Source organism: Hypanus sabinus, chromosome 7 (assembly GCF_030144855.1).
Source record: "Hypanus sabinus isolate sHypSab1 chromosome 7, sHypSab1.hap1, whole genome shotgun sequence".
NCBI classification, from domain to species: Eukaryota; Metazoa; Chordata; class Chondrichthyes; order Myliobatiformes; family Dasyatidae; genus Hypanus; species Hypanus sabinus.
This window is the reverse complement of record NC_082712.1, coordinates 33,504,465-33,528,519: the sequence shown is the minus strand read 5'-3', so window position 1 is coordinate 33,528,519 and position 24,055 is coordinate 33,504,465. Positions and strand designations below refer to the sequence as shown.

Here is a 24,055-nt window from a genome sequence, read left to right as displayed (position 1 = left end):
AGCCATGTCCTCTCGTATTTATCTCTCCTAATCTAAGTGGAGAGAGCCTACTCAGATTTACTCTCATAATTTTGTAAACTTCTGTCAAATTCCCCCTCATTCTTCTACGCTCCAAGGAATAAAATCCTAACCTGTTCAATCTTTCCCTGTAAGTCAACTCCTGAAGACCCGGCCTCATCCGAGTAAATCCTAGTTAGGTGACCAGAACTGTACACAATACTCCAAATTTGGCCTCAACAACCTCACCATAGTATCTGCAAGCTCATCAGTGCAAAGGACCCAAGAGGATGCTTTGCAGTTTATCGTTGCGTCAGATGTGAGACAGTTCACTAGGTCAAGTTGGAAAACAACCTACCGACACAGTGGAGCTTGGAGTGTTTGTCCCATAGCCAGATGATGGAAGGGAAGCCAAAGACCATCGACGCCCGTCACTCCTGAAATCATTTATTAGATTATGCTGCAAGGTTGGTACTGCAATTATCTGAATGTGAACATTCACAAATTAATGTCAATGGTTTCAACCTGCCTTTTATTACATTTTCTTTTGCATGAAAAATTAATTGTCTGACAACTATAGCGAAGATAGAAGCTGTTTGGATCACATTCAAGATCCAGCCTCTGGAGCTGCAAGGACAAGTTACTGAGACCACAAAGGAACATGATAAAGAAAATTCAGAATGAGGTATTTACTGAATTGAACTTTTCTGCAAAATTTAAGCAATAGGTTCTTTATTCTAAAATGGATTATCCTGAAAAGTGGAATAGTTATTGTAAAATTGGACTCCAAATCCTTACTAAAAGACCAGAAATTTTGAAATTTTAAAGCTAGATCCTGGCCTAGACCTTGCTGAGAAATTAACTATGTCTGTCAAATTTAAAAGCACTGCAGATGCTGGAAATCCAGAATAAAAGTAGATGTTGGATAAGCTCTGTTGAGCAGACAGCATCTGTTGGGCATCAAGTTAGCGCAGCAGTTTGTGTGAAGACGCTAGACGTTCTAAAGTTCAGATTTCAATTCCAGCCCCTTCTGCAAGTAGTCTGTATGTCTTCCCTGTGGAATTTCTGGATCTCTCCAGGTGCTCCAGTTTCCTCCCACAGGTTAACCGGCCATTGTAAATTGTCCCATGATTAGGTTGGGATGATCTGAGTTTCTCTGCCCTGTACTGCTAAATAAATAAATAAATTTGGGACGAGGACCCCTCACATGAACTGAGAAGGATAGGAAACAAGTTAGTATCAAATTGTGGGAAGAGATGGACAGGACATGAAATATTCTTCAAAGTATTGTCACAAGCACACGTACACGTATGTACAAGTGAAATAAAAAACTTCCTTGTAACAGCATCACATGCACAAGACATGATACTGAGACCTGGGTTATGGCGGGGAAAAAGATACCAAGGAGGTCAGAGTAACAATCTGCTGGAGGACCTCAACAGGCCAAGCAGTGTCAGTGGGAGGAATTGTCGACTTTTCAGGTTGAAACCCAGCAGACTGCTTGTTGCTCCAGATCCCAGCATCCGCGATCTCTTGTGAGTCCTCTGTCAGCCAATGAGGTGATCTGATTGATGAGCTAATGGGGACATTTAGGAGAGAACAACATTCTTTACTGATGAAAGCACAGAAAGGAGGGCTGTTAGAGAGAAGGAACACAAAGATATGTGGGTGCTACACAAAGAAATAAAGAGAAACCGGGCTGCTGAACATGCTGAGTGGCTCAGTCTGTGTTACTGGAGAGAAAATCAGAGCTGGCACCACGAGTGGACACACATGGTGTGTTCCGATGCAGTTACCTTACGTGAGAGAACTGAAGGATGCAGATGAGGAATAGAAGATGAGGAATAGTTCCTTTCATAACTCTGCTCTGCCCTCTCTTTGCCATGAACCACTCCACGTTATGTCACTTTCCCTTGCAACCATAGGAGACGCTGTAGCTGTTCTTTCCTCATTTCCCATCCCACCACCCAGAGACCAAAACAGTCCCTCCGCTGCAGTTGGTACCTCACTGACATTTCTCCCAGACTGGCAAACTACACTCAGTGTGAACAATGCAGTTGCCTTCATACTGCACACACACAGCTTTTTGGGGCAGCTGTGCTCAGTCCACAGACAAGCTCCTACTCCCACACATGGCTGTAACAGCATAGAACCAGGCCCTTCAGCCCATTGCATTCATGCTGACCATCATACTGGTCTATAGTAATCCCTGTTGTGTCATACCTTTCTCACCAAATGTTTCTGAATGTTGGTCCTATTTCTGCCTCCACAATATGTTTTAGCAGCACATTCCAGATGGCAACTATTCTGTGTGTGAAATATTTACTTCTCAGATCCCCTTCACCCCTCCATGCTCTCACTTTAAACCTAGTTTGGACACTGCTATAAAGTATAGATAGAACTTTTATCTGTCTGTCTATCCAATCTACACTTTTCATAACCATAGTATACTCTGGCTATCTATCCTATCTATGTCTTGCTAACGTAATCACACGTAGGGAGGTGACAGAATGACACCCAGTATTCCAATTGCAGCCCAATGAAAATGTAACATGACGTCCCAAACACTCGTACTCAATGTCTCAGAATGCAGGTGTGCTATGTACCTTCTTGAGCTGTCACTTACAGGGCAACGATGTACTTGTACCCCAAGGCCCTGCCATTCACTCTGTCTACCCAGGCTCATCTTCCCAAAATGCATCACTCTGCACTCGAAGAAGCTAAAGTCCATCTGCCATTCCCTTGTCCAGTAACATCCTGCTGTAACCTTGGATATTACCTTCACTGCCCGACATATCATCAACTTCGGTATCACCCGCAAACTCACTAACCATTCTAACCCACCTGTCTACGACCTCCTGCACTCTTGCAATGAATGTGAAATTGAGGAAGAGCACCTCCCATCTTCTATTTGGGCATATATGCAGCCTTCTGGACTCAATATAGAATTCTACTCCGTTAGGTAGCCCATTTCCCTCTTCCTTTCTCTCGCACTGTATCAGAATGGGTCAGGTTATCTATCAGTCTGTGACGTCAACTCAGATTTTCTCTATTTGCACAGCCTGACCTGCTATGTCGTGCAGCTCTGCATGTTGCAACTCTTTATCTGTATTCTCTCTCTCTAATCATCCTCATTTCATAGCTGTTATGATAAAAAGGATGAAGCTCTTTCTCCCAACTGTCCCCATTCATCCCATCCCAACAACCAGATGACCTTGCTTACAGCTTATCCTCAGGGCATATCTGATCTTGCTCTGGTAGAAACAGTCCAATCCCTAGCTTGATAATAACTTGTCTTCTCTCTTTCCCAGCTTTGAACTTAAACATTAATTGCTTCGCTTTCCACAGATGCTGCCTGATTTGCTGAGTGCTCCCAGAATTTAACTTTTGCGACTAAATTTGTCATTAGTCAAACACTCCTCTGCATAACTTGATACTTGGAACCATGAGAATTAAGTGAGAGTTGAAACACTTCTTCCAAATGAGTTAGGCTGATTCAACGGGGAATCAACAAGGGTATCCTCTTCACCAATCGGACTGAAGGAATGTGCACTGAATGGATTAAGAAGGCTCTGCTCCATGCTGAATTGTGTACATTGAGGGAAAGAAAATTGAGATAAGCAAGAACAATTCAAAATCAAAAATTTTCAGTAACTTTAAAAACAATTGAAAGTTGAAGGAATGAACTTCATGCTTGTAATAATTAATTTCCAATGCCAAAGAGGCACACTGCAGCAATTAACATTCATCATGTTAGTAACCTGCTATAACTATGGCTTTCTTGTTACCATGCAAATAAAGCAACACCATGTCATTAGTGCACCTGAAAAGACAAGCAGTGAATAGCTCTTGCTGCAAAGGTAAAGTCAAAATGGCACAACTTGTTTTTAACATAATCGCTCCAAACCACTCAGCTACCTCATGCCCAAGGCTGCTGTGTTTTGCACTAAAGATGAGTACCATTATTCTAGTTGTTATTCTAAGAACAAAATTTGGTTCTAGGCTTTTACACTGCATGGGCAATTAGTGGAAAGAAATTCTATACTGGGTGATCTGAGAGCAAACACAGAGCACCACCTGGCTCCCAAGCAGATGGTGGAAGGGTTCAAATCTCAGAGCTAACTCATCACTCCACACCAGCAGCTGCAGGCTGGGTTAGAGACTGTATGAGAACCTGAAACCTTGGGTAAAAACATGACTGGTGTGTGCAATAGCAAGAAGAAAAAAATGGGAAAATGGACAAGAATAAGTCTGCTAGCAAAAAGACCGATAGAATTTTATATATGGAAAGATGGCCAAGAAAACTATCCAAGGAACTAGCTTTTCTCTATTTACACTTAAGCAATTTATTCTCAAATTTTATTTCATGTCTCCATCTTCACCTAATCCCAGCAGGGGCTTAAACTGCTCCCCTACCTACAATGACTGAACCCTGTTTCATACATACACATTTCCAGAAGGAGAAAATGACAAATCATCAACAGAAGCACAGCATCGCTCCACAAATGATAAACCTTCTCTTGACACTGGTGGTTAGATCTCAAGTTCACCAAGAGCAACTTAAATTCTGAAATGATAACTACCTATTTTGTATAGTTTGGTATTAAAAAATAAGCTTCCTCTCCCAAAATCTGCTCAGTCCAAAATGAAAGATACAGGTGTTAAGATTCACAGCCAAGGTAAAACATACAAAAGACGAAAGTTATGACAAAGCAGACGTAAATTGCTTTGCTAAGTAAGTGAAACAAACATTTTCAGAGAAATAAAATCACCCCCATGCCAGATTACCTGTCCGTTCTGTGGCCATGACTGATGGATATCATCGGGCAGTTTAGAGGCAGAAAAAAAACAAAGGCAAAATATATATTTTTAAGACATTTGAATTTATTCTGGCAGGACGAGTGACAAAGGCAAATAACTTCTAAGCTAAAAACTATTTTCAGGTTACCAGACCCAACTTGAAAACTACTTTCTGGTTACCAAAACCCTTCACCAATAGGATACAACTTGAGTTCACCTCTTATAAATTGGTAGCTGCAGTGGTCAGTCAGTCACGTACTGCCTTCTTAACCAAAAATATTCCACACTGCTTTCCAGTATCTGGTCAAATTATGTACATCTTACGTGAATAACCCAATAAAACATTCAAAAAGTTTGCATCTAATACTCTTCTTTCAAATACTGAGGTAAGTGATGTATGGCGTGTACTGCACTAATTTCTCAAATGCAACTTTCAAGCTAAGATTAGGCAGTTACTCACCTTCGAGTGAACGAAAAATGAGCAGAGGCACTGGGAGAGAAATTTCTTGGGCTGTCTTGAGGGCTGTTTCCTGCTAAAGAGATGAACGTCTTTTCACCAATGTTTATAACAACAAAAATCAATTAAAACGTGGACTTGATTCAGAGACACTTGCTTTCAATTTGCATTTAAAAAGGATTTTACAAGTAACATTATATAGGTTATCCTGGGTTAAGCACACCTGACTTATGGACTCTTCAACATACAAGCGAGCTCCAAAGATATTAATCAATTCAAAATTCTGATATACTGCTTACATTTATTTAAATGCATGACAGAGCTAGCTTTCCCTCTCTTGTTTCTACTTAGTTATGTAATGAGATACAGCGCAGAATAGGCCCTTCAAGTCACAGCCCCAACAACCCCTAAATTAACCCTAGTCTAATTATAGGACAATTTACAATGACCAATTAACCTAACAGCCGGTATGCCTTTGTACTGTGGGAGGAAACCTGAGCACCCAGAGGAAGTCCACGTGCTGACAGGGAGAACATACAAACTCCTCACAGAAAACGGCAAGAGTTCAGCTGGGTTACTGGTACTATAAAAGCACTGTGCGCCACTACACGACCATGCCGCCTAGTAATTGGTGTTTTATTCTTTCCCACCCCACATCAGTCTTGCATATTTTTGATGCCATTCATTAAAATACTGTGGCGGTATAGTTACATATCCAGTAATATTTATGTATCTTCTGACCTTCAGACAGAATAAACTTACTTAGACGATTAAGAACAGAACCTGTTGGTCACCTCTGGGTGACATGAAATAGTAATTACCATAACATGTTAGGAAAACGTCAACTCTTGCTCATTTAGTGGCAGTCACTCTAGAGAGGTAGACAATTCATGCCCCAGTCCTGAAACTCGAGCACAACATGCCCCACCACAGAGAGTGTTCCACTATTGGAAGTAGATGTAACATCATCCAAGGCCTGACAGGCTCTTTCAGAAAAACGCAAAAGATAAATAGCATAATTTCTAATAAGAATGGAGAGTTGTCTCTAATAAGATGATTCATTGGAGAGGCCAGTTTTTTTTTTCCCAGATTCAAGGATCTGGGCATCCCTGGCAAGATTAACATTTACTTCCCATCCCTATTAACCTTTGAGAAGGTAATGGCAAGTGGCCATTTCCAGCTGCTGCAGTCCTTCCCAGTGTTATTGGGTAGGGAGCTCTGGGATTTAGACCAAGCCATAGGATTCCTTGTCAAGATGGTGTGCAACTTATTGGGGAACTTGGAAGTGCTGGAGTTTCCATGTTCCTGCTGCACTGGAAGCAATAGTCAGTGTCCGGGAGGAGTTGCCACGCCATTGTTTCTTCAGGAAAACAGAGACTACATTTCAAATGTACTTCAGTGGCTCCTTTTAGGTAAGGATGTGAAAGACACCAAAAAAAATGTAAATCTTACTTTTAAAACCTGAAATATTTTGCCACACAATTTTATTACAATGCATCTATGAGAATCTAAAACTGATTGAAACATTACTTATTAAGAGAGATACTTAAAGAAACTCTGTCAATGGAGTTCAGCTGGGGGCAGCCAATAAAAGTGTACATTTCTTTATCACTTCCCTTTATTTTTTCCCTCTCTCCTGAAAGCTTGTGGATGTTTTCTGTATTCGATGCACGCTGCTGGCCAACTTCCAAGCCTTTCCACTGTGTCGAAAGTCATACTTGTGCCAACCTTGTGATGTGGAAACTTTGAGGCTCGGGAATACAGCTGGCGGAAAGCATTACCCGAGGACTGGGTACATGAAAATGCTCATTTATCCAGTAAACGCTGCCAACCTAGATTAGCTTACCGGTTGGAGACATGGAGTTTCAGCAACAACTTCTCACCCCTCTTTTGAACTGCAGTCTAATGGGCAATTTTACAAACCCATACAGCAAGGTAATTTTAATGCACCTTATGGCGATTTGCTTATTTCATTATCCTCAGATAACTTAACGTCCATATGTTATGAGACCAACTTGCCTTGAAAATGAAAATGAAGAAAATTTCAGCTGCTGGAATTTTGAAATAAAAGTAGAAAATTCTAGAGACCCTCAGCAGGCTAGATCAGAATTTATTGAGAGAGAAACAGTTAAAATTTCAGATTCAAAATCATTCCTTTGACAACTGGTCATGGACCTGAAACATTAACTAGGTTTCTCTTTCCCTGGATGTTACATGACTGCCGAACATTTCTAGCATTTTTTGTTTTAATTTCTGCCTTCTCAGTTGCCAATTCTAATAGCATTACAATGGGAGGAGGTTAGGTTGAGTGAGGTTTGCATTGTTTCATTCTGCTCAATTTGTCTTCAAGAGGTGTCAGTGCAATTGAGGAGATCCTGTTCAACAGTGTCACTAATCTTGTATCTTTTCAAGTAGGGATGCAGTAAAGTTATGCTCAAGGCTGAGACTCAATCTGGTTCAAAGAGAGGTGCACCAGTAAATATTCTCCATTGAAGCTAATAAAAGGGGGCTGGAGGATGGTATAGTGGTGAGGTCAGAGGTTACTTTATTCTTGTACAGAATCCATAGAACATTCTGCCAAAGGTGGTGGTGAAGGCAGATACATTAAGGATGTTTTATAAAATCTCATATAGGTATACGGATGATAGAAAAATGGAGGGCAATGTAGGAGGCAAGGATTAATTTGATCTTGAGTATGTTATAAGGACTGCACAACCTTGTGGGTTGAAGAGCTTGCACTGCGTTGTAGTATTATCTGTTCCATGCAAGTCTTTCAGATAATGTCTTATCAGAGAAACAGTACTGTCCTGGCAAACTGCTTGCCTTTGGCAGGTTACAGCTCCATATACATAGCTTTGGTTCTTACCACATGTGGTTATGTAAGTGTGTAGGTAGGAGACTTTGCACTAAATCAGCTAAGCACAACGTACTTATCTGGATGTCTTAGTAATTCAGACTCCTAAATTTGATGGTGGGTTGCCAAGAACAATGTAATTTAAATAAAAAACTAAACACAGCTCACTATTGCTGCCAAAACAGTCAATTTTCCTGCAACTTTTCCATCTGAAGGTATTTTATATCTCTTTGACTCTTATGTAATTGTAGATTACAATAACATTGGATTGATAAAAATATAAAATATTGCTGGGTGATTCACAGAAGACAGACAAAACTGACAAAAAATTGAAAGAAAATGGATATTAGGAAGAGTGACTCAAGAGCTTAGCTTGGCTTGGCTTTACGGCAGGATTTAAAGGCTTATCAGAAAGGTAGAGGGCCAAAGATGTTGCACTCTGTTGAAGGTATTGGTATGGATTATGTGACAGGGAGGCAGAGAGTACCAGATCTGATGGAATGAAGAGTCCTCTAACTGTATTGGGCTGAAGATGACCAGACACAGGAAGAGAAAGCCCATAAAGGGATCTGGAGACGAGAATGAAAATGTCAGATTGGGAAGTAGCAACCCTCTATATGCTGGATAAGTGAGCATGAGATAGAGATGGCAGAACTTTGGATAGTCTCAAAGATAAAGAACTAGTGGAAGAGGATAGCCTCAGAGTTTTAGAAGGAATGAGTTAAAACAGGAACAAGGAAAGGTTGAGAGGAGATCTGATTGAGGTGGGCATTATAGTGAATACTTCAAGTTAAAAGGAATTATTTCCATTAAGATTCAATGTTGTAATGTCATTTCCAGTACACATTATAAAGGAGAATTAAATAATCGTTACTCTGGATCTGACACAGCACAAAAGATAAAGAACACAATAATAAAAAGACAAAAAGCACAATAACTACACGAGAGCTTATAAACGTAGATTGCACATAAAGTGACACTAGATACAGATGTGTTACTGGATCATTCAAGAACCCGGAGAGAATACAAGGGAAGCGGTATGGAAAATAGAACGTGGTTGGGATCTGCAAGGGTAATGGATGCAGAATGAATCAAAGTCTTCAAAAAGGAATTAGATAGGCACTCGAGAGAGGATAATTTGCTGTAATGAAATTGCTAGGATAGCTTGACTCACAGCTGGCACAGTCTTGCAGGGCCTAATGGCCTCCTTGTGCATGGTTACAATTCCCTGACTCTGAAGAGCATGGAATGATAACATTACATGCAGGTAGTCTTTGTGATGGGTTTGGAAGATCAAACAGATTCTGTGTTGCTTGTGAACAAGAAGAGGACATTTTAAACATTTCAATCAGAACGTTCAGATTTCTTTACTGAAAGAAAAACGGGCGAAATATCTGCAGCCACTACCTAAAATTTACTCCTTTAGACTTCGCTCGCAACCTGCACCCACTCTGAGACAATATATCTTTCTTGACATTCTGACTGGGGTGCAGGACAAAATTGGTGCAACTGAACAGAGTGATAATAATAATTATTGTGAAGCGAAATTGCTGGTTTGGTGTGCATCTTCAATTGTTAAGTATTTGAGGGCCAATTTAACCACTATAATAAGCCAAGATGAAAGCAACAATTACTTCATAGATCAATAAACACACAGCCACTGCTGTTTTGGTTGGCAGGAGTAATCCAATTAAACCAGCTTCTACAACAACTTCAAGCCCAACAAAAGAAACAAATCCTTGCTGGCAAAGAAAATATTTTTACTTTGATGATTTGTCTTCCCCATCCTTTGCAGCTGAAAGCAAGTCAGTCCATGTAGAAATCAACTAGGTTTATTATTTTCAAATAATATAAACTGATTCTGATTAAATCAGCTCATTCCACATGCTGTTTCACTTATAACTTTATTTATTTAGACATACTGGCCCAACAAGCAACGCCACCCAGCAACCCACCTAGTTAACACTAGCTTAATCAAAGGGGAACTTACAATGACCAATTAACCTACTAACCAGTATGTCTTCGGACTAAGAGGAGACTGCATCGCTGGGAGGAAACCCACGCGGTCAAGGGGAGAAGGTACAAACTCCATTCAGCTGGTAAAATCCGAACTCTGATATACTAAACTGTAATAACACCGTGCTAACCTCTATACTACCGTGGGGCCCTTCTCAGAATTTTTAAAAGGCATCTGTGTGAAATCTTTCAACTTTGACTGTGCTGCTATAGCAATTTTGCCAACCAGACATCATATTCCCTTAAAATCCCAGGATACGCCATTGATGGTGATTGGTGAGAAAGAAGCTGGTCTGGCCAGATTGTGTAGCTTACTTAAAGGTTAATTGCTTCACTTGTCACAACAAGGCTCTCTTCAGTGAAAGGGTCCTGACAATGCAATGAGTTCACACTAGTGAAGTGGGGCAGAATAAGCCCACCTTTAAGCAATGGAGGCTACTTCAGTAAATATACTTAAGACAAGGTTGGATAGATTTTTGCATAGTAGGGGAATTAAGGGTTATGGGGAAAAGGCAGGCAGGTGGAGATGAGTTCATGGCCAGATCAGCAATGATCTGTGTGGAGCAGGCTTGACAGGCTAGATGGCCTAATCCTGCTCCTATTTCTTATGTTCTTACATTTTTTAAATAGCTAAATAAGACTCCAATAACCAGTTACGTCTTGCCTCCTCAATTAATGATGGAAAGCATTGAATGCCCCTGTCATAAACCTCCAAAAGGCATAATTTTTATTAAATTAAAAAGTTAGAAATACATATAGAATTCAATACACCAATAATTTTTTAATTTAAAAAGATTTCTGCTTTGCAGCCATTCAACTCTGCTGAAAACAATGGAGAGGCAATCCGCTGCACTGCCTAACCTGGAACCAAGTCACTCGAGAATTGCTCACTACAACTGGTGGATGACCTGTGCAAGCTTGGGCTCCCTGTGTCCAGTGCCAGAGCAGTCAGTAAAGCTATCAGAAATAGCTCCTCATAAGCACGTTTCTCCATGGTTGCTGATTGTACAGAGGGAAAATATTGGCAGGCTACAGCCAGTCTTTCCCCACACAATCTGGGCCAGTTAACATCGTTCCTCATCGTAATCAGCTTCTTCTCACGATCTGCAAATACCTATAACCTAACTTTTCAAAGATAAAAGTAATCCTGCAGGGATAACTTAGGATATATAAAATTAAAGAAGCTGTTACAAGCAAATATCAGAAGTGTAAGGAATGCAGAGCATGCTAAACGACAAAAATAGCCATCTGAAATGGGTCTGGTTTGAAGAAGACAAGCTATTTCTCAAATTTATTCTTGGAATTCATATGTACAGTGACATGCAAAAGTTTGGGCACCCCGGTCAAAATTTCTGTTGCTGTGAATAGCTAAATGAGTAAAAGATGACCTGATTTCCAAACAGCATAAAGTTAAAGATGACACATTGCTTTAATATTTTAAGCAAGATTACTGTTTTATTTCCATCTTTTACAGTTTCAAAATAACAAAAAAGGAAAAGGGCCCGAAGCAAAAGTTGGGGCCCCCTGCATGGTCAGTACTTAGTAACACCCCCTTTGGCAAGTATCACAGCTTGTAAACGCTTTCTGTAGCCAGCTAATAGTCTCTCAGTTCTTGTTTGGTGGATTTTTGCCCATTCTTCCTTGCAAAAAGCTTCTAGTTCTGTGAGGTTCTTGGGCCGTCTTGCATGCACTGCTCTTTTGAGGTCTATCCACAGATTTTCAATGATGTTTAGGTCAGAGGACTGTGAGGGCCATGGCAAAACCTTCAGCTTGCGCCTCTTGAGGTAGTCCATCGTGGATTTTGAGGTGTGTTTAGGATCATTATCCTGTTGTAGAAGCCATCCTCTTTTCAGCTTCAGCTCTTTTACAGATGGTGTGATGTTTGCTTTCAGAATTTGCTGGCATTTAATTGAATTCATTCTTCCCTCTACCAGAGAAATGTTCCCTGTGCCACTGGCTGCAACACAAGCCCAAAGCATGATCGATTCTCCCTCGTGTTTAACAGTTCGGGAGATGTTCTTTTCATGAAATTCTGCACCCTTTTTTCTCCAAACAAACCTTTGCTCACTGCAGCCAAAACATTTTATTTTAACTTTATTAGTACACATAACTTGTTTCCAAAATGCATCAGGCTTTTTTAGATGTTCCTTTGCAAACTTCTGACACTGAATTTTGTGGTGAGGATGCAGGAAAGGTTTTCTTCTGATGAATCTTCCATGAAGGTCATATTTGTGCAGGTGTCACTACACAGTAGAACAGTGCACCACCACTCCAGAGTCTGCTAAATCTTCCTGAAGGTCTTTTGCAGTCAAACAGAGGTTTTGGTCTGCCTTTCTAGCAATCCTACAAGCAGTTCTCTCTTCCAGACCTCAACTTGACCTCCACCATTCCTGTTAATTACGAACTGAGGAAACGGCTACCTGGAAGTGCTTTGCTGTCTCCTTATAGCCTTCTCCTGCTTTGTGGGCATCATTTATTTTAATTTTCAGAGTGCTAGGCAGCTGCTTAGAGGAGCCCATGGCTGCTGATTGTTGGGACAAGGTTTAAGGAGTCAGGGTATTTATAAAGCTTTGCAATTTGCATCACCTGGTCTTTCCTAACAATGACAGTGAACAAGCCATAACCCTAACAAGCTAATTAAGCTCTGAGACCTTGGTAAAAGTTATCTGAGAGCTCAAATATCTTGGGGTGCCCGAATTTTGTATGGTGCGCCTTTCCTTTCTTTCACTCTAAAATTGTACGAAACAAAAATGTTTGCTTAAAATGTTGAAAAGAATATTTCATCTTTAACATCATGACTTTTGGAGATCAGTTCATCTTCTACTCACTTAACTATTCACAGTAACAGAAATTTTAACCAGGGGTGCCCAGACTTTTGCATGCCATTGTATGCCAATGGCAATTTTGGAAATGTCTTTCACTGGGCATACTTCACATTCAGCCAAACCAAGGAAGGATTGTCTAATGTATGCAACAGTGACTAAAACAACATTATGGATATAATTTGGCATATTTTGACATTAACTGCATCTTCTATTATCATTACGAAGCACCTTAACTGACAGTGGTTCAAATAATGACTCAAGAGATGCATTGTGTTCTACTCATAGACAAAGAAAACTGCTCAGTGCCATTCTTTTTAGCTTACAAATATCAGAAAGAGCAAATTTGGGGAAACTTTCCATGACCTTTGTCAGCTGAACAAAACTGAGCAGATATTCCCTCCACTAAACATAAAATTCATCAGTAAATACATCCAAAGAAACTTACTCTTAAGAAATGTTAATCGACCAGAAGATTGTTAAAGTTGAGCCAGAAAAATTGAAGGAACTTTTATTTATAAATATTTAATTTACTGACGACATTTAAATGACTAGTTAATTCATTAGTGTTTGTTCATGCTGAAAATTAAGGAAAAAAATCTAAATCTTGAAGTTAACTATCTCTCAGACAAAATAAATCTCTTACCACATTATTTGTATGGATATTTTTCAATATTTTCCCAAAAGCACAAGAACATCCCACTGAAAAATATTTTTAAAATACCACAATTTTCTCCATGCCAATAAGCACCAAAGAAAATTTGCCTTGAAAAAGCAAATGAAGTAAAAGGCGAAATTTGTCTTGAATGTTATCACTTCATGTAGTGGGCAATACCAGTGATGACTGTATGTAGTAAAGGAGGGAACTTGGTTAAACTGCCTTGCAAAATGAACGGCAAATCAAAAGAATTACATAACCCAATACTTTAAGTATCGGATCACCACTAACTTTGCCACACTCCAAGCTATTACCATGCCTGTTGAACTAAATATTGATGAGGCCTGGTGTGTCCACTGGCCAAAAGAAAGAGACAAAGTTATGAGAAAATGATGTCTCTAACTCTATAGTCAAGAGTCTATATGCAAAAGCAGTGAGCATGCGCGGACAGATAAACCTTGCAGAGAGTGAACACAGGCAGCAATGACTAAAAACAACGGCCATGTTACTGCCCACTTGCACTGCACTCTTTCATTCCACATTCTGTTACTGATTTGACTTGACTAGGCTCAAGGCACTGTTCTAATGAAATAATCTGTATGGATGGTGTGCAATACTAGTTTATCCACAGTACTTTGGGATACAGTCAGCGGCCACTTTATTAGGTACACCTTCACACCTGCTCATCAATGCAAATATCTAATCAGGTAGCAGCAACTCGGTGCATGCAGACATGATCAAGAGATTCAGTTGTTGTTCAGAACAAACCAGAATGGGGAAGAACTGTAACTTAAGTGACTGGCCACGGAATAGTTGTTGGTGTCAGACAGGGTGGTTTGAGTATCTCAGAAACAGCTGATCTCCTGTGACTTTCATGCACAACAGTCTCTAGACTTTATAGAGAATGGTGTGAAAAGCAAAAAGCACCCAGTAAGAGGCAGTTCTGTGTGCATAAATGCCTTGTTAAAGAGAGACGTCAGAGAAGAATAGCCAGACTGGTTCAAGCTGACAGAAAGGCCACTGTGACTCAAATAACCATGGTGTTCAGAAAATCATCTCTGAACACACAACACATCGAACCTTGAAGTGGATGGGCTATAGCAGCAGAAGACCAAGAACATGCACTCAGTGGCGACTTTATTATATACAGGAGGTAACTAAAAGGAAAGCAGCTGTTACAAGTAACTATCAAAAGAACAGGGAATGTAGAGTAGGTTTATGATACACTCGGTACAGTGGGTACCTAATAAAGTGACCAGTGAGCATATATGACAATAATAAACCAATTTACCAATATTCTTTGCTGTCAAGCAGATAGCAGGAAAACAAAACTCTATAATCTGGTCTTATCCTGGCTTGAGCTGGAGACTTCTTTTCAAACTGTCCTGGAGAAGAACAAAATGGTGGGAGCAGACACTGGGCTTACTTTGTTTCCATCACGTGGATGATAAAGACTTGGAAATTCCAGGGAATGTGCTTAGGGTAGCAACATCAAACTGAACAGACAACTAAAGGGAGCTGGTTTAAACGTCACGATGGATCGTGGAAGTCGCATTAGTGGAAATGGCAGATCCAAACTAATACAGCATTGAGGTAATTAATACATCTGAAGAAAACCAAAAGATAGGATTATATGCTTAGTGAGAAGCTTGCAAATTGCATGGCTGAATGCAAGAACCTTGTAAATATAAGTTCTCGTTAATAAGATGGCCAACAGCAATGCTAAATAGGAGCAAATTATTAAAGAGAGAGAGTGTGTGTGTGTGTGTGTGTGTGTGTACACACACAAGAAAATTACGGCACTTAACAGTAATGTAGTACCTTTTCATGCTTTTGAATGAGCTGGTGTTAATAATGTGCTGTACAAGTTTTCATCATTGTCTAAAATATACACTGGTTGGACAATATGGCCATTGACCAATTGACCCTCTATGACCAATCTGACCAAAATAATGTATTGCCCAGCATAATTCTATTAATGGTTGCTTTCTCTGTGACCTTATAATATCCAAATAGTTTACTGAAACTTTTACAATCCACAGTCATGAACTCAACCTTCCCATTCTATGAAAGAAATGTATACTGTGAGCACCACTTTGAGATTCCAATAGTATATCTTTAATTTTTGGCTGTAAACTTCCAGATTTTCCACAAAAATCAATGATATCTATAAACAGGCAAGAAACATGCCCACCTTTCAATACACTTAAGTCCAGTCCAACATGTTATTTTCTCGGCAGAGAGTGGTTTGCATGTGCAAACCAGTGACCTTTGCCATTCACTTACTGCCAATCATGCAGGCATATTCCAGGAGTCAAGGAGAAAGGTCAGCAGCCTGAGTACATAAAAGGAATTTGCTCCCTCGGTGAAATTTTACAGCAGAAATAAATTAAATCCCTGTGCTCCTACTTGTGTACTTACAGATAAGCCTCCTCAGTGGAACCTTGGAATGCAAGTTCCTTACTGACTGGAAAGACCCATTAAAGCCAAAAGTTAACTTTGAAAAATTCTATAATCCATGAGGCTGCAGAAGCTGTCCAACCCGATGAAAATGTTCAGTCCTGGGTGACAGGTACAGAGAGGATGAGGAAGAGGTTTGTGGTGGGGTGGGGAGACAAGGGAATGTGGTGAGTGGTGACTGAAGGTAGGTCAAGATAAATGTAGCTGTTTAATTGTTCAACCCAGTTTCCCACGCAGGACCTTATCAAAAGCCTTACCAAAGTTCATTCCAAACTCATCTACTGCCCTGCCTTCTTTTTTTTTCTTTTCAGTGACTTCCTTGAAAAACTAAATTAAACCAAGAAAAGGTTCATTTAGCATCCTCTAGGCAGCCACTCTTTCCCCAGTGATAATGACAAGACCACTGTGTGTTGACCAGTGTTAACCTGGCATAGACTAAGTTCTCAGTTCATAGACTGGGAAGTCAACTGGGATTTGAGATGCTCTGCCTTGCTGTGGAGTTCACCGGTACAGCGTAGGGCTAGCTAGCATTACTAATGACAGGGTAGCTCCTAAGCCAGCTACTGAGAAACACAAGCAAGTTCTGTTTGAAGTTCAGCTTTAAGCTTACAGATTTACGTATCTCTACTGTTCCTGAAACATACCATTGTTTCCTTATGGGATCAGCCAAACATTTTGCACGACATTATTGCAGCTAGGCGCATCAGAGTTCAATTCCAATGTCATCTGTAAGGAGGGTGTACTTCCTTCCCGTGATTGCGTGGGTTTCCTCCAGGTGCTCCAGTTTCCTCCCACAGTCCAAAGACAGACCTGATAATTAATTGGTCATTGTAAATTGGCTAGGGTGAAATTGGTGGGGTGCTGGCAGTATGGCACAAAAGGCCAGAAGGGCTGTTCCACGCCGTAACTCAAAATAAATAAAGTAGTTTCTGCCAACGATGAAAAACTAGATTATCTCTCTCTCTTGCACACGCACACACACACACACACACACACACACACACACACAGACAGAGGAGGAAATCAGCAGGTTGGGCAGCATTTATGGAAAGGAATAAACAGTCAATGATTCAGGCCATGACCCTTCATCAGGACTGGAAAGGAAGAGAGATGAGAACAGAATAAGGTGGTTAGTGGGTGGGAGGGAAGGAGTACAAGCTGGAAGGCAATATGTGAAGCCAAGTGGGGGGGAGGGGAGGGAAGAAAGATGGATGGGAGGGGGGAGGATGAGGTGAGAAACTGTGAGACAATAGATGGAGGAGGTACAGAGCTGCAGGAGGAGGAATCTGATAGGAGAGGAGACTGGACCATGGGAGAAAGGAGAGGAGTAACGGCACAGTAGGGCATGACCTGGGTATAGTTCACGTTGTGGGGTAATCAATTTCACATTGAAGTGTTAATTGTGCACTGTATACTGGCTGATGTTTTCTCAGAGTGCTTTGTGCTGTGCATTAAGCTATCCAACTAGGCACCAATTAGATTGTGACCAGGTTTGTGCTAAAAATTCAGTCACAGAGCTAAACATACAATTTATAAGCTCAAGTTCTATGATGAGGGAGTAGAAACATGGAAGATTTGTGAAGTACAGACTAAAAGGCAAGGTACAACTGGTATGAAAATAAAGAAATAAGGCAAATAAGCGTTGTAAGATGGTTTCTACCTGTCTGCATTTTATTTCTACATAGGTCAATAGGATTTCCCAGATTCTTACATGATCTAAATTGTAATGCAAAATCTTCCATCAGCATTATATCAGTAGAAACAAGACCTACTGATTTTACTGATAAGTATAATTTCCACAAAGTTCTTGGCAGAGGCACAAGCCAATTGTGGGACAACATGCCCAGGACACTCAAGACTTAAGATAATACTGGGCACCCGTCAATAAATACAGAAATTGGTACAGAAGATTCTTGAAGATAATTTTTAGTCCATATGGAGTCTTCACTTTCTGCCAAAGTCCTGCTGTTACTGGATATCATTGGCTGTAATGTAGTTTAGTCTGAGAATAGGTTAGCTTTGCAGTAATTAGCTTGGATGTTTCAGCTGTGAATGAGAAGCTGATGTGCCAGTCATACGTTTGGCAAGTAATGAGCAACGGCAGCAGGTAATGAACTCCGTTACCTCATGGGAAAAACAATACAGCACAGACTTCTTTGGCATCTTTGAATATTTTTGTCGATATATTCAGTGTTTGTGATTTCAAACTTGGTTTCCAATTTGAAAATTCAATGCCACTTTACAACACTGTTGCACCTTTCTGATAAACTGCACATGTATAGTCATTTTATCCAAGGGAATTCTATCTAGCTGAGTGCAGCTGATAACATCAAACTGCTTGTCGGAGACAATACACAATGGAAATGTTTCTGTCAACTGATGCATGATAGCATTTTTAAAAGATCACATAAATTGTCTCTAATCCAAAATGAAAGGCATAACTAATTATGTATACAACTTATTTATAAGAATTCTCTCCAAGAAATGCATGAATTGAATTGTCAAACACACAGCATAATCTGTACCAGTTAACCAACACACCACCACTTTCATTTGAACTATATGTTTTAACATCTAAGTTCATGTCATTAAGATAACCATTAATGAAAAATATGTATCCTGAGATGTGTTGCATTAACCCATCTGCATACTAATGAAAAGCCATAAAGAAAGGTTATTTTAAAAAATGAAAAATATGCACAGCCTCCTAATTTATCTGAGAGTTCAGCAGATTTAATGGTTCTCTCCACTATTAATGGATGCCTTCACTGTATCTCCTGCTACGAACTCAGTGGGGACTGACAACATTAATCAACGTACAATGCACTAGTTAACCAGTGTAGAATTGCTGCAGATCATTAAGTTGCTGATACTCACAGTCAAAGCCCATAACATTTATCATATCCAAGACATATCATACATCAATCTATGAGAACAATTAGCTGTAATATTTTTAAATGTAAGAGGGAACTCTGGATACAAAGTATTGATAATGTTGCAATCTTCACCAACAAAGGCAAGCATTTCCTTTTAATCACAGATGAAATATTTTCTTGTCACCTTCACTGAAAAACAACTTAATAGTCCATGTATCAATAAGATCTTTCCCAAACCCATTTCCAACTTATATGCCTGCTTTGGAAACCAGCTGAGCAGAAATTTCCACCAACTAAATTCCAGAATGTTTGCAGGCACCAACTCCAGTTCCCATCACAAGATCCCTTGGCCTCTAGTCCTAATTTGATCCCTACCAAATGTCTGAAACTTATCCAATCTGTATGGAACTTTTATGACATATTTGTTGGAAATAATGACTGGCAATCTCAGTGTGCAAGAATATTTTACAGAAGTATTATTTTCCATACTTATTAATGAATGCATTGTATTATCTCAAGTATTGAGGCTTTGCGGATTATTGTCTCTCAGGTGGCTAGGACCTCTGCCAAGAGCATTGTGGAATTGTGCTCATCAGCTAAATTATTGCGTCTTATTTCTGTTAACTTAATGCTGAATTGCGTTTAGATGACATTCTAAAGATAGATCTGATAAATATAATTGACCCATGTGGAGTTCATAGACAGGTAGGTGGAAGTCATTCAAAATTTATTTATTTACCTTATTTCAGTTCTTATTTTGTTCAAATCATACCTTGCCCCTACTCAGTCTGACTTTCACAAAACTTTCTTGTTCTTAACCCAACTTAGCATAAAATCTTACATTTATAGCACATTTTAAACATGGAGAGAATGAATTTTTATTATCAGATTGATCTCAAAATGCTATTGCAATCTTACAGCAGGGCCTGACTAATGGAACTTGCAACCTGCATTTCCCATGGCCTCATGCACGCACCTGAAACAGAGAGTACTCTGAGAAAACACCAGTTGTCACGAAGCACACATAGTACCTCACCTGAGAAATTTTCCAACCTCGCTTACTATCCTGCTTCTCCGTCGTTTCTGAAGCCACTTTTTGCTCCTCTACAACAACTCACCCAGTCACTTCCTCAGTGTCGAGTCAGGTTCCAATCAGGCCGTAGGTTCCAATCCAACACCTAGACCTGCTGCCGCTCCTATGCAGTAGTAAATGGGGACTGCACTGATGACAGGATACTAAACTACCAGCGCTGTGAGAAGGATGTACATATTCAAGCACTTTTCTGAAGAAGAGCAATCTCCTGGCTGGCTTTTATTGCTCAGTCAGGAAAAGTTAAAATGATTATTTGATCAATATCCCTTGCTGTGTGTAAAGCTGTACCTGTGCTTTGCACTTCACGGTTCAAAAGTACATCTGTTGAAATGTGTCCCAACACGTCCGGAAGGCTGAAGATTTCTTGTTCTCACTTGTCCCAGAAACAAAACCCTGGCCTTGTGACCCCATCCCCATTCTTTTTGCAGTTCACTCAGTCTTGCCTTCCACTCCATCACAGAACTTACTCTGTTCCTACTTCAGCCCTGTACTGGGATAAAATCATAAATCTCAGAGATCAGTGACCTGTAATGTTAAAACTCAATCCTTCTTCTGACTTGGTTTCAGTATTTGTTTTCTTTTATGTTTCCTGCATGTATTCTTTCACCTTTTAAGTCTAAATCAAAATCTAACAGCACGTCTGTCTTTTAAGTCTAAATCAAAATCTAACAGCACGTCTGTCTTTTAACTCTGTTAGCTGTGCACTGTCTCTTGAGAACAGAAATCTTTAAAATTATCAAGCGTTTTGGTAGCGTGGATGTAGAGTAAATATTGCCACTTGAAGGGAAGAGCATAACTGGAGGCCATAGATACAGGATTTTTCCCAAGAAATCCAGCAGGGAACTTAGAAGAAATTCCTTTACAAAGAGAGTGGTTATAATGTAGAACTCCATATCATAGAGTACAGTTGAAATTAAAAGTGTAAACCTTTTAAGAGGAGACCAGACCAGACCAGCATGAGGGCGAATGGAACAGAGATTTATCTTGATAGATATAGATGACAAAAGACAAGAGGATACTTGAGAGGAACACAAACTCTGGCATTGACAGCTCAAGATGATTGGTTTGCCCCATTTATTGACCATTGAAATTGAGTTACTAATTGACATTGATTATAATTTCCTTTGGTAAGGGGTAAAATTTCACTTTTATCCCAATTTACTTTATACCCTGATACTTTCCCATATTCTTCCAATCTAAAAGATAGTCTTTGCAAAGATTGCAATGGGTTTGTTAAATAAATCAAAACATCATCAGCAAATAAATTAATCTTATATTCTTCTTGATTAACTTTAAAGCCCCCAATGTCTGAATCTGTTCTAATTAACTCAGCTAATAGTTCTATTGCCAATACAAATAAAGCAGGTGATAATGGGCAGCCTTGTCTAAGTGACCTCGTTAAGCAAAATGGTGTTGAAATCTGACCATTTGTAACTACTTTAGCTTGAGGATTAGTATTTAAGGTTTTCATCCATTGTATAAAAGATTTTCCTAACTCATATTTTTCCAATACCTTAAATAAAAAATCCCATTCCAATCTATCAAATGCTTTTTCTGCATCCAAAGCAACTGGAAAATAAACTTTTACATAATAGGCTCCAAAAGGGGATTAAATATATAGGTGATTGTTTTGAAGGAGGTATATTGATGTCGTTTGATCAATTAAAAAATAAATATAAAATATCAAATAACACTCTTTTCTGTTATTTTCAATTAAAGGCTTATTTACGAGAAAAGCTGGGACAAACAATGTTGATGCCAAAACCTAGTGAAATAGAAATATTAATTCAAAATGGAAAAATTTAAAAAATTACATCTTGTATGTATAATTTGATTCAAAAACAGACAAATCAGGAATTCATAAATCAAGACAAAAATGGGAATCTGATTTGAATGTTAAAATTGATGGAAAAAACTGGTCAAGATTATGTTCTGATAGTATGAGAAATACAATAAATGTTCGACTTAGATTAATACAATATAATTTTTTACATCAATTATATATAACACCACAGAAAATAAATAGATTAAATTCAAATATGTCTGACCAATGTTTTCGATGTAATCAAGAAATTGGTACTTTTTTACATTCTACTTGGTCTTGTTTTAAAATCCAACCATTTTGGATAAATCTAAGACTTTTATTGGAACAAATTACTGGAGTACAACTCCCACATAGTCCAATGTTATTTTTATTAGGAGATATTGAAGGGACAATACCGAAACTTAAATTGAATAAGTATCAGAAAAAATTTATAAAAATTGCATTGGCAGTAGCCAAAAAAGTTATCGCAGTTACTTGGAAATCTGATTTATATTTAACTATGGATTGTTGGAATAATGAAATACATAGTTGTATTCCACTTGAAAAAATTACATACAATCTCAGAAATGAATATGATATATTTTTGAAAATTTGGCTCCCATACTTACAAAAGAAAGGATTAAATACATAGGTCCTTTGAAGATAAAATTATAAAGTAATTGGGGAAAGTAAAAATAAATATTAAAATTATTTTGAACTCCATGGAGCATGTGGGGATCCTCCGATATCCAGGCAATCTTTCTCTTCTTTTTTTTCTTTCTTTAGATAAGGGTTAAGGGGGGGAGGGTTAATATTATTTTTCTTACTATTTCATCATCTCTTTTATTCTTGTAATTTTCTAAAATTTAATAAATAAATAAAAATTAAAAAATGATTGGTTTGCTACTGCAGTTTCTTCCTCATGCAATCACAGAATCATCCAAATTCAAAAGTTTTCTGAAGTAGGTCTAATTCATTAAGTACAACCAAGTCTCCCAGGTTACAAGAACATTAGCAAAATGACCAGGATAGTTTAATTATTGAAAAAATAGCAAGACTCCTCTTAACTTTGTCAATCACGGGCAAATGGACAGAAATTCAATTTAAGATGCTGCCAGAATTTTATAATCAAAAGAAAAACAAAATAGTTCAAAGATTATTTCTTAGCAATTATTTGACATGAATGCAACCAGAAAGCACAAGTGAAGAAAAATGTCAGTGTCATTTTCATGCTAACAAAAAAAACATGGCGCACAATTTCAGAAACAATGAACTATATTTAGGAAGAAATATGAGAGTGACTTCAAATATAGCTAAGCATCAAGGCAAAAATTGAACAGCAGGATTGGAGAAGAGCAAGTAACAGTGTGAGTGAACATCCGAGAGAGGAGACTAGCACTATAATCAAAAGCACTTTGTGTATGGATGAAATATTTTCATGACTCAGTTTTCAGTTCATCACTATTTCCCAAACCACTTCAGCTGGAAAGTTTTAATTCTGTCATTGAATGATTCAAGCTAGCTCTGTCTAAAATGGAAAATGCCAACACTCTACCTACCCTGAAAGGTCTAGCTGATTTGTGAGTTGTGATGCAAGGCAAGGGAAGAGAAGGAAAAATGGTAGGAGCTTTGATCAAATTGCTGCAGGGTGTCCTGTGACCATAAATGGTGTAATAGTGGGAGATTAATCAATAAATTATGAATAAGGGTCCGCAGGCTTCAATTACAATTATATATTCTGATGAAAAGCAGCAGAGCCTTGCAAATGTGCTGCCTGACCTGCTGAGTTGTGTGTGTATAAAGCCTTTTACTTGGCTCTGCATTAACTAGAGCTAATAGCAGGCAACAAAGCATGAGCAAAGTAAATACTCAGCGTTACTGGCCTGCCATTCTGACACCAAGATCAGATCATAGCAGTCCTGCTGTACTGCAGCACAGAAACAAAGATGGAACAATGCATGGTGCAACTTGTACAGTATCACAGCTTGAACTGTCGAAAAATCAGGCCAAATTATCCTCAGTCGGAACCTCACCACACTCACATCAACCTCCCCACCATCACTATGAAAAATTCTCTGTAATTATACACACCTTTTTAAAAACACAACACTGACTTATTATTGTCCTGTTCTCTATATTCCTACACAGAAACTCAAACATTTTTTTAGCTCAGCTAGCACAACATTTTTTTTTTAATTCTCAGTTTATTTTCCCAATA

The 24,055-nt window shown here is 39.0% G+C and overlaps 1 protein-coding gene across 19 annotated transcripts in view; it reads right to left on the bottom strand.

Moving 5' to 3' along the window:
- The window catches only part of LOC132396665 (microtubule-associated serine/threonine-protein kinase 4-like), a 398,948-nt gene that overhangs the window by 83,650 nt on the left and 291,243 nt on the right, over positions 1 to 24,055 (bottom strand). For 12 of the 19 annotated variants that reach the window (XM_059974425.1, XM_059974432.1, XM_059974429.1 and 9 more), the window contains 3 exons: positions 5,258 to 5,330; positions 4,786 to 4,806; positions 356 to 434 (listed from right to left, as the gene is read on the bottom strand). In XM_059974425.1, coding sequence (XP_059830408.1) covers positions 356 to 434; positions 4,786 to 4,806; positions 5,258 to 5,330 — 173 coding nt within the window. The remainder of the gene's footprint in view (positions 1 to 355; positions 435 to 4,785; positions 4,807 to 5,257; positions 5,331 to 24,055) is intronic. The other 7 variants (XM_059974426.1, XM_059974430.1, XM_059974441.1 and 4 more) reach the window with 3 other exon arrangements.